An 11,711-nucleotide genomic window follows, 5' to 3' on the forward strand; every position below is an offset into this window, starting at 1 on the left:
ATGTGTCAATGCAGAAAGATGGAAAGGTTCCTCGGATTGTGAAAGCCAACAAATGATCTATATACTGAAACAAATTGGAATTGTCTTTTTCCTCCGTCACAGGTTATCGGCTCCCGGTGTGCACCTGACACTGTTGCCGTGATGGCTTCCTGCACTAAAGCTCCTGCAGGGCCAGAAAGCCATTATACCATCAAGCCCAGTGGAAATGGCATGATGTGCAATGATGTGGTCTTCTATTTTTCATCCTGCATTATAGGGGCTCACTTAACCTCCTGCTCCTTTTTTAACAGACTGGCCGGTGGCAAGGACAATCACGTCACCCTTTGGTGCAGATTTGACGCTGCCCGAAAAGTGCAAACACATCAGGACACATATACAGATGAGTAATGCTCCTGAGGTGAGGCTCATTGTGTAACCGCCTTTGATGTGTTTTTTTGGTGGCATCAGCTTCTGATAAGGCAAAGCTGCCATAAAAAAAAATCCCATTTAACGGATCTGTGACTCTCTAAAATATTCCACTTGCTAAAAATGTTGCTAGAAAGCAGTAATTTTGTATTTTATTATATATCTTTTCCCCCAGTGGTCCTCTTTCTGTCCAGATCTGGTGGGTGCTGAAAACTGTTCTCCTCAAGAAAAAAACCCTAAAAAATGCAAAGATGGAAAGACACTTAATGAGCAGAGAAAGAGAGAGAGAGAGAGAAATGAGGACAATGTTTTCCTTGGAGAGTCTGAGATGCACCTGAGGGATACAGCAGTGTCCTAACACAACACACACAACAATGTGACATCTGTCTGCACTGCTGCAGTGTCCCGATGCAGCAAAAATCCAAAATATAGCTGCCAGAACCTGGCTACAATCATCATGCACCATTACACAAACATCTATTGCTGTTACTGTTGTTGTTGTTGTTGTTGTTTTGGGGCAGAAGTGCTCAAGTGTCACAGAAACAAAAAGGGAGACATGAGATGTGCAACTGCAATTCCAACAAAAGTTGTGACATCATTTAAAACGGATGTAAACAGAATGCAACGATTTGTAAATCCTTTATGTGCCTCTATTTAGTTGAAAAAAATACAAAGATATTTGTTAGATACTATCTGATGGGGTGTGAAAAGGGTGTCCTTGAAAAACATCCTTGTTTTTATTTATGTTTTACACAACATGCTAACTTTTTGGGAATCGGGCTTATAGATGAAGGGGAGAATGAAATGGAAAAAGATCTGGTCACTACGTAATTTCACTCAAGTTAATCCTGAAGTTTCAGTGTCGTGTCAGAGGACTGATTTACATGAGGGAGAGGTGATTTCTTGGCTCTGTAATAACAGCCTCAGTAGGTGGTAGATTACTCTCTTGAACTTGTGGAACAAATCTCACTTAAGCCTGAATTATATTTCGGAGTTGAGCTGTCACTGTGGGCATCGGGAGTGATTTATGCCCCTGCAAAGGCTTTTACCTGTTGACTATTGAAAAGCTGCTGCACAACTTGACTGGCAGTTGGCAAACGTGCAGTGTCATGCTTTTATTCTTTGCTCACGTTATGATACAGAGCAACGCAGTGAAAATGGCTTTCCAGATTAGGAAGAAAGTAATTTGTTCAGCATTATTGAGAGGGAAAGATTAGTCGCCTTTGTCTGACCTCTTCACTATCACCAAACACTATTATGTGTGGTTACATTTCCATGCAGACACCTGCAGGCTCGCCTTTATCTCATCTTCTGCCTTTATCAGATCCCTGCCTTTCTTATCATGAATTATAAATTAAAGCTTCAAATTACATTTTTAATTCTGAAACTGATGCGGCTGATTAACTGTTTCTATTAAACAATAACTCTGTGATTCTCCAGATTTTAGTCTTTAGATGGAAACAACAGATACACATCTTGTGGCGATGGCTTTCTTAGAAAAATTTATCATTTGTGATTTCTATCACCTAAAATCACATCTCAAAAACTGCTCCCCAACTGCCTAATGCTTTTCCCAGTCCATCTGCGCACAGTCAGCTCACTGTGATCTACAATGTGATCTAAAATACATTCACATATGCCCTGTTCTCTTCTTACATCCAGGGCCATTACAGCACAGTCTCCAGCGCTGCTGCTTTCAGGGATATTCTTTCTGCAGAACTGATCGTGAGGATATTATGAAGGCTGTCTTGCTCCAGGACACTCTCAACTCACCAGGTGTCCTTTCTGTTCATAGCAAAAAAAAAAAAAGAAAAAAGAAGCCTTTTCCATGCACCGAAAACACAAAAACACAGGACTAACATCTCCTCCGCCATGTGCATACACACAAAACTTCCTCAAATAAAGCTTTCTACATGCAGTAGAAGAAAATTATGCACTCAAAACAAACAAAAACAGGCCTGGCTGGCAGATCACTCTATTTCTGGGCAGCAGTTCTTCCTGTCCAATATTAGCTTCCTCACATAAACACATTTGAGGGGCGGTGAAAGTCCAGCTTGGTTAAAAAGAAGATTACGGGGTGCTTGGCTACTTAACAGTTGCACAGCAAGCATAACATTAATGATTAAAACAGAGTGTACAAAAATACTGATGTCCAAATATAAAAAGTGGCCTCCTCTGGGCGTTTGGTTTGAGGTCTGTGAGGAGGAGTGCCAGTTGGAAGAGCTTAAAGCCCCACTTAGCCTGGGCTCTCCTCCTCTGAAAGTAGTTTCCTAGATTACTTTATAGCTTGTTTTCCCTTATGTGTCAGTTTCGGTCGTATATCAAAGTCTGTATCTGCAGACGGTCTCTCATACTGAAGGCATGGGGAGTTGTATAGCAGGTGAGCAAACTCCAGTATAAGCAGGCTTGGGGAATAATGGATTACATGTAACAGGATTATGTAATTAGGATTAAAAAAGATAACTGTATTCCATTTCAGTTACAGAAAAAAGCAGGATTACAATTTCAAAATACATTTTAAAAGCCACCACTAACATTAGCACCAACATTCACTGCACAGAAATACAGTTAGACAAGTAGCTAACTTGTCAATGCGAGCACTGGTACTAGTATTGTAAAATATTTTCGGCCTGTAGATGGTGATGATCAGGAAAATGAAATGAAAAATGAAAAGCACAAACCCCAGAATGAGTTTATGGAAGTTTATCTGAAGTTTGAGTATGAAGTGTAAATAGGGTTTTAACAGGTAATAAGTAATTATATCAGAATACATTTTTAAAAGTAACCCTCCCACCCCTGCAAATCCAGCAGGAAGAGCTTCCAGGAGCAGTTAGTTAGAAAGTTTCTTTGCAATAATTGGTTTCACAAAGTCTGTCATCATCTGAAGTGCGTTTAACCTGCTTCGGAGAGGACACTACACTGCTCTTGTTTATGAGTGTAACACAATCTTAATATACAAGAGGGACATGGTTGACACTTTCTATTATAAGAGCCTTTCCCCTGTCAGTTGGAAGGATGGGCTCATGCTAATGAATGTAATTACACTAATAAGCAGCCCATTCTTTGATAGGAAGATAAGCAGTGCAGCACTAGCTAATCCCCCCACGCTCCTCTCCATCTTGCAGTTTTATTAGATGAGAAAAAAAAGGCCTTAAGATCACACAATGAATCCATCTCTGACACCTGTGAATACACAGAGCCCGTATCACTAATAGCCATTTTATTCAAACAGAGATAATGCAAGATGACATCCTCCGCCATCCAGGCAGAATACCAAATCACCTGCTCTCAGATAAGTAAGTTGTCAAAAGTGAGTTACTTTGGTCTGAGTGTCCTATCAGCAGAAAATGTGTGTCGAAGCAGTCGATGACAGCTACAGAGAGAGCGGGATTCATATTGATTCTATTTCAGTGTGATATTGGCTGTCTTATGCCTCCACCAGGGAGCCTGTGTTCTTCTATAATAAGCAACCTGCATATGGGACAAAGGTTCTTGCCGTTTGGAATGACGCCCTCCCCTGTTTCCTTCTACAGCTGACACAAACGTCGGAAACAGGGACAGATATGCCTTAAATAAAAAATCGTTATCATAAGATCTATACAGTCCATCATTCACTAACGTCAAAGCACCTGATACTGATATGTGGCGCTCCCTTCCTCGACATTTTGGAACATGATAACTATTTGTCAGATTTTGTATGTCTATACTTCTTAAAACCTGAAATACGACATTACCCTTTTGCTAACAGCATTTGACCTTCCCACCCTTTGAGTGTGACATCAGAGAAAAATGGCCGCCATGTGAATATGGTGAATGGTCATAACAACCAATAATAGAGAGCAAATAAGATTTATTTCCCCAAATGCTGCACTATTCCTTTAATAGCTACCGTTCCCTATCAACAAATGTCCCTGATTAAGCCACTCAACCGCAGATTGCTCCAGTGCCGCTTAATCATCATCATCATCAGAAGTCTTCGGTGGTACTCAGAGCATCGAGGACGTCTCGATGTACTCACCCCCTGCTCGTCCAGCTTGAGGAGCTGCTCCGGGACCTTCGGGGAGTTGAGGGCCAGCCTCAGACACTGGATATTGAGCTCGGGGATGACGTATTCCAGCACTTCTTTGAGCGGCAGGCCGCGGGCCGTCCCGTGTCTCGCAGTGGATGGAATGGCGTCCTCCAGGATGGCTCCACGAAGTGTGGTCAGCTGACAGAAAAGAGAGGGAAGGGGAGGTTTCATTCAGTCGACCGTCTGTCATGTGTCTTGTGTTTTGGTGTTAAAGCCGCACTCAATAATAAAGAAAAAAAAAAACAGTGATTTACACACACTCTCAAGGTATTCACATTTCCCTGTTTTTGACATTCTTTCATCATGAATCGGTTCTACATGCTACAGGAAGACACAATCGTAACACTCTCCTCATCTGTTTATTCCATTTCACCCATCACACCCCATCCCATCATCACTCACAACTGCATGTATCCCTCCTCTCTCGCACATTAACAAACTCCCCATTGAGGAGCAGTTGGAAAACAAAGCTGCACGCAACAAAAAAACAAAAAAAAGGACATAAAATTAATTAAATCTGGCAGTTAACACCTTCAGTGAGTTGAAATGTCTTGCACAGGGCTGCCATTTCCTAAAGAGTTACTCTTAGGTCACACCTGATCTTTTCCAATTTTAAAAATACATGACATCCTGAAGCTATTCGGAGACAGATGGGACACGATCAGATTTCCGCAGGAGCAGAAGACGGCGCCATGGAAATAAAGATGTAAAAGCTTAAAGCCTCTAGTCCTGAGAGCCACCAAATATTGCAATACAAGGACAGTTTTTAATTTTAATATTTTAGACTCAAGATATTCTTGTCAAAAATGGCATAACTTTGAAGAAGTGTGACCTCTGGGCTAACTGGGTAACTGTCACATCTATCAATAATGCTGAAAGGTACCTACAGGGTTTGGAGCAACATGTGCTACCATCCAGAAGACATTTTTTTTTCAGACGTCCCTGCTCATTTCAACAAGACAATGCCAAGACTCTTTCTGCATGTGCTACAACAGTGTGGCTTCATAGTAAGAGTTCAGGTACTAGACTGCCTGTGGTCCAAAGTTTTTGCAAATCACTGAATATTGTTTTTATTTACATTTTACACAACGTCCCAACTTTTTTGTAATTGAGGTTGTATTTCAGACAACTGGACTTTAGAGAAATAAACACTGTCCAAGTGAGGCACAGAGAGAGCTTGTATGAGTCCGATCGACCTTTTCCACCATTCCTCTGCGAATTTTATGCCCATCTCCTGCTCCCACACTGTCTTTGTTTTGGTCACGGCACACTCATCAAGTGATAAGAGCTGACCACAGATTTGGAGATCAGTGACCTTTGTCTCAGTTTCAGCTCAAGAGAGGGCGTAGAGGGGTAGTTTGTAAAAAGGGTAATAGAATCAGTGGGTTTATTAATTTGGATCTCATTGCCCTCTCTTTGCTTGAGTCATTACATTTTATTTCAAAATGTTGGAAATGAAAATCAGGCTTATATCCTCGCTGCTGCGTGAGCCAGTCATTATATCCCCTTATGTTACAGCATATTATTTAGAGCAGTGGCTCCATTACGGCTCCGTTGGAAGGCATTAGGAGCTCACATTCTAAATAATTAAGACAGCTTAACTGAGCACTAGATGTTAAGTGGTATTTTACTATTAAGATCATTAATGTGCCAGTAAACGTTAACCCAAACAGCTTCAGAACACCCACTCTGTAACCCCGTGTTGTTGTTTGAAACATCGCGGACACATTTCCGCCCATAAATCCCACTTCCATCTGCAGAGCCTGTGGACATGAATGTCAGCAGTCAATGGCTGTCCGACAGAGAGGCTTTCTGAAAAGCAGATTACTTAATAGACTCAGAGAGGAAGAGAGAGGGAGAGTGCAGGCAGAGAGGCAGAGAGCTCGGAGGCTAAATGATAGGAGTACATGCAAATAGACGCTCCAGTGGTTGGGGAGTTAAAACATTTTCTGCGTGCTACTTGCAGGGCTACCATGACCCAGATACATTGTTTTATCGTGGGAGTGGTGCTTTAAACCAAGAATGGCACTGGATATCAGTGACATTTCCCTGCCTGACACATCTGTTGCACCTGAATTATTCAGAGGATGAGACCACCCAGCATCAATCAAGGACAGGCTTCTGTACCACCAGGGACCGAGAGACTCTGCATCTCAGTTTGTGGATTAATCATCTTGTGTGTACAGGCATGCGCATATGTGCGTGCGCGCGTGGGCGTGCGAGAGTGTGAGTGAGCCGGGGCGGTCACACCGACTCTGATAGAAGGCATCAGGCTCACATGACTGAGTCACAACTGGTGCAGAATCACCGGACACATGCGGGTGCTAGGAGCAGATTTGGGAACGGAGTGCTGCGAGAAGCCTCTTCTTGTTTTCAGGAGTACTGAAGCATTCCTGCACTCTTGTGCCGCTTCAATGAGCCATGTGCTGAGTGACCTTAACATGACTTGCTGAATGCAACATATGCGAAATATTCTTTAAAAGCATGTTGGATAGAAATCACGCAGGTTTCTCCTAGCACGCATTCGTAATAGTTCAATGCTGATGCAAAAGAACAAGCAGAGCAGAAAAAATGCACATCGGTGTGCTGCGCTTACCTGACTTGTTCTGAAGGTGACTCGGTAGTTGAATTGCATCCCATCTTTCTCCTTCCCGTCGTCCAGCCTTTCCCTGCGGACGCTGACGGCCACAGGTCCCAGATTGTCATCTACCCCGAAATAGTTCTGATGCTCTGGAGGTCAAGCAAGAAAGATAGGAATTAAAAACAAATCAAGCATGCTGGGACAAGGTTATTAAGATTCTATCATTTTATGCTACAGGATTCTGCGTATGGGATTGATACTGAGGGACATCATTCAAAAGAACTTTTCAGAACATTGATTTATGTTGCTGAGTCCATTTATTTATTTGTGTGAAAATGCTCTCTGGATTGGCCGTGGGCGAGCTGTGACACCGATAACAGAAAGCAGCAGGGGTCCAGTGGACATTTGAAATTGATTCACTTTGGATTAGAAGTTGGACGGCGCTGGAAATTAAAACAGAAATAAACTAATAGAAATACAGTCCTGGAAAGTTTGACCCACTCTGACCGGTCACTGACGCACTGCAGACACAGACACATTTCTGTTCAGCATGATTCAGTATTAAAGATGGATTTGGGACTCTAATCTTTTGCTTGCTTCACTTCAACAATGATGAATTTATGATCCCACCACACGCATACTTTTAAAATGCTTCAGAACTATCAGAGAACATAGGGAATTTTGGGGGATTTTTGTATTTGGACTCACGCCACTACAGATGGACAGCCTGGTCCTGCAAACCTAGGCTTTACAAACCATGGTGACAATGAGGGATACATCGCTCCTCACTCATATCTACTTTTGTTTTCATGGCATATCGCTGTTATTTGATAGTTGACTGTGCAGAGTGGAGGAATATATGAAGAGGAACAGACAATGCAAAGCCTCCCGACTATATTTAAAACCAGTACAAAATGTCCAGTCTGGCCAGGCTAGGAGTATTTTAAAGAGAGAAGAGAGGGATTTACATCGTTTAAAAATCAGGATTGTAGCTGCAGGGCCTGTTGATGTGGATGTCAGAGTTCCTACCCCTTTTCCAAAGTCAAATTTAAGTACTTTTCAAGCATTTTCAAAGTGCATTTTCCATTTCTTTATCACATTAAACCAGGAGTTATTGTGATATAAACAACCAAGACAAAAGAAATAGGCTCTCTCTAACTTGTTTTATTTCTGTATCATAAACTACTCAGTCAGATAGCGATTAGCACATCAGTATATCTTTCAGCTGACCAGTTCATTCAAGAAAAAGTTATGTCAGTGTTTACAGGAAGTGCTGTTTCCTCTTGTCCAACACTTTGATCTATGACAAGTTATCTCAAACACTAATTGTCAGATTTTCTGGACATTTCCTGGTGCTCAGACAAAGTCTCCTAATGTTTTTCCGAACCCCCTCACCTCTCTAGTGTACATTAAAATGGCAAACTAATGGGCAGATTCTCATTAAATCTCCTTGCCAGGATGCATATTTTTCATTTGTGGACACTCACTGAGTTTTCCTCTTTTGTCAAGATGTTAATTTGTGCAGTAAATAATAGTTAAAATAATCTAATGGGCAGATTGCCATGAAATTTACAGATTATAATAATGCTACTCAACATTTTGGCCTCATTTCTGGTGAGGTGTGTTGTTTGTTCTTTCCAGCAGTTTTGTATTGTAGGATATAATGAAAAAATTTAATGGATTCTAGGGGAGTTTAAATGTTTAGTCTTGTTAGTTTTAAGCATTTAAAGAACCAAGAATAATTTCTGTGCTGACATAAGTAGTTCTCAATTTGAAATTCATTATAACTGCCTAAATAAGACACTCAAAATACAGCGTGCTTAGTCTAATAAAGGTTGGAGTGTGCGTGTTATGTGTGTGTGTATGTCTGTTTAGGACATGGACAGGAGCAGAGCTTTGCACACAATAAGCGGTGCCTTGAGCAAACACTCCCTAATCCAGGCTAAAGCTGGGAAGAAAGACCTGGATTCAGCAGACAACAAAAGAAAAACCTCAGCGGGGATACAAAGCACTGACGTTCGCAAAGAGATTTCTGCAGAAGTTTAGACATTGCATATATGACATGCAGAGAATAACGCTGATTCTTGTCACTGTGGCATTAACACTGGGGGCAAAGTGCACATCAGCATGAATAATAAATTAACCGTGTATAGGCACTCCGGGTTTAACCGTCTGAAGAATGCACGGCTTGTCAGGGACAGCGGACTGAGGGGAAATGCTCTGTGAGGCATAAGGTCAAATGGTGGTAGGACTGCCTATGCATTTGAGGCCACTAGGCATCCGAAAACTGACGCCACAGTGAGGGAGACGGTCTTGACTATAGCTTTTCGTCAACACATTTCTTAAACATGTCACTGGTGCTCATCACTTGGTTTTGACAAATTGCCAAAAGGTTGAAAAATGGATGACTTTGATTGTCATGTCAAATAACGCCTCTTTTCTGTCTTCCTGTCACTCCACTGTGCAGAAATAACTTAAAAGTCTTCAAAAGTTCCACACAGCCTCTTTACTTTTTACATTTGTGGCTCTAAAACTTTATTTCAGGACGCATATCTCCATATAAGGTACAGTTTACATAATGCCTACCATACACTAGGAGACTTTGAAAAGATTTGTAAAAGACTGACACCCTCTCTCATCTAAAGACAGTTGGCCTCATAACAAAAAAAACATTTTCATATTCATATCTTAAATTTCTCTTTTTCTCTTCCTCCACCTCTGTGCATTTGAGTGCATGTGCACAAGACCTGCAAATTATCATAATTAACGCCCCAATAATACCATCTAATGCTCAACTTCATTCATGTGTTCATTCATGCTAATGGCATCAAAGTGTAAAAAGAAGAACTTTATGAATTTGGAGCAAATAACAGGAGAAATGAGTCCTGTTAATGTCGCATTATCTGAGGGTCGGACCGTCACTGAAATAAAGAGGACGTATCTCAATATGAAAAAGGCTTCAAAGAAAAAAATGCCTCTCCACAGCAAGACGATCACTGACTGCAGCAGGAGGAAGGGGCCAATGGGAAGTTTCCACCACAAAGACAAACTCAAAATGTCTAAATATATTGTCATTAGGGCAAAACTTTGGTTTGGATAACAGCAGACTAACTGCACATGATTCCTGCGACAGGTCTGGATCGCTTGTAAATTGTGTTTATATCCGAAAGACAATTAAAAATACAAGAAAATTGGTGTAAAACTTGGTAAAAGTTGCCAGCATCTGTCTGCATTTTAATGGCGCCGTCACACATTAATTTCCATAAAGCTTAGTGTTTGTACTGGATGGACTGAGGTTTATGATCACCTGACACCAAACTAGGAGCGTGCCTCAACTCTTGCGAAACTCTCATGAATTTATTTCAATATTGGACATTTGTCTGAGACAGTGAAATCACAAACAAGAATAAAGAGATACCCTCCACCTGCCACTGATTTAGATTAGTTACTGGATTTATTTATTTTATATGACAGAGAAATTGTGTGTATGACTATTATTATTCTCAACTTTTCAACTTTAACGTGTCATCTTGACTGAATGTACTTGTCTGCTAAAGTCCCTCTCCACTGAAAATGTGTTTTTCTAATTGTTAAATCACTTTGACGTTTGAACATCACTGTGCAGAGTGGTGTACAGAATGATAAGAGTTTGTTTTCACATTTATCTGCTGAAGAGGGAAAAGCTTCTCTGTGCTCACCTTAAATCTCCGCAAATTACACGAGTGTCATGTGGAGAACTGAAGCTTCCAGCGCACATATACTGACAATGGGCTTAGAGTGAAGTAGAAAACATATTGTTTCCACTACATCTGCATACAGATTCTGGATTTTTGAGAGAGGGAGAGCAACGTGGAAAAGACATCTAATGCCAATATTTGGTTTGTCCTTTCTGAGCTACTGTGGACATTAGGGACGTTATGATTCTCCAAATCCACAATTCGCTTCCTACATCCAAAGAGGTCGAGAACCCCTGGTTCACATCCCCCTCTATTGAACATTGAAATGTTTACCCACATACAGTGTGTGCACATGACCTGTGAGTAACGAGACTTGGCCCATGAGTGTGGATGAGACACTGTGTCCATTAGGGCAGCCTGGGGAGAGACACTCCTGTTGCTAAGGGGAGGAAAGCCTTAGGCAATCAATGGGATCAATGTTCATCCCAGGTTGATAAAAGCTTGCCCTAAAGTGGTGACACACGGCCATGTTTGTGTGAGTGTGTGCGCAAGGTGTGCCTGGTTTTATGTGTGTGTGTGTTTGTATTGAGGCAGAGGTGACAACAGACCTGTCTTTCCAATAAAACACCTCACGAAAAAAGGGCAGGGGCCACGTCCACATACTGTGAAAAAGACATCTTTTGTAAAAACTAAAACTGACAGCAACATTTCAGTTGTGCACTGGCCTGTGTTGCTACAGAAAGAGGTTAAGTAGATAATACGAGTACACCGGTTTTGGGATGGGGAGTGGATGAGGCAAAATTTCATGGTAAATGATTATCAGAATAAGCTCAATGGTACATTCATGAAAGTAGAGCAGATCCGTAATGGTCTCATTAACCTTGACTGGAGACTTGGAGGCTCGATTGAGGAATATTTTAATACAGAGTAGATTTTTGAGGAAGGTCAGGCATCTCTCAGTGTGAAAGGTGAAGCAGCT

At 41.4% G+C, this 11,711-nt stretch overlaps 1 protein-coding gene across 1 annotated transcript in view; it reads right to left on the bottom strand.

Annotated features, from left to right (window-relative positions):
- Positions 1-11,711, bottom strand: part of sipa1l2a (signal-induced proliferation-associated 1like 2, genome duplicate a) — a 120,827-nt gene that overhangs the window by 60,735 nt on the left and 48,381 nt on the right. The window contains exons 3-4 of the mRNA XM_084736509.1: positions 7,071-7,204; positions 4,424-4,612 (exon numbers count right to left, since the gene is read on the bottom strand). Coding sequence (XP_084592635.1) covers positions 4,424-4,612; positions 7,071-7,204 — 323 coding nt within the window. The remainder of the gene's footprint in view (positions 1-4,423; positions 4,613-7,070; positions 7,205-11,711) is intronic.

This window comes from Lutjanus erythropterus, chromosome 14, assembly GCF_056507025.1.
Source record: "Lutjanus erythropterus isolate fLutEry1 chromosome 14, fLutEry1.hap2, whole genome shotgun sequence".
NCBI lineage: Eukaryota > Metazoa > Chordata > Actinopteri > Lutjaniformes > Lutjanidae > Lutjanus > Lutjanus erythropterus.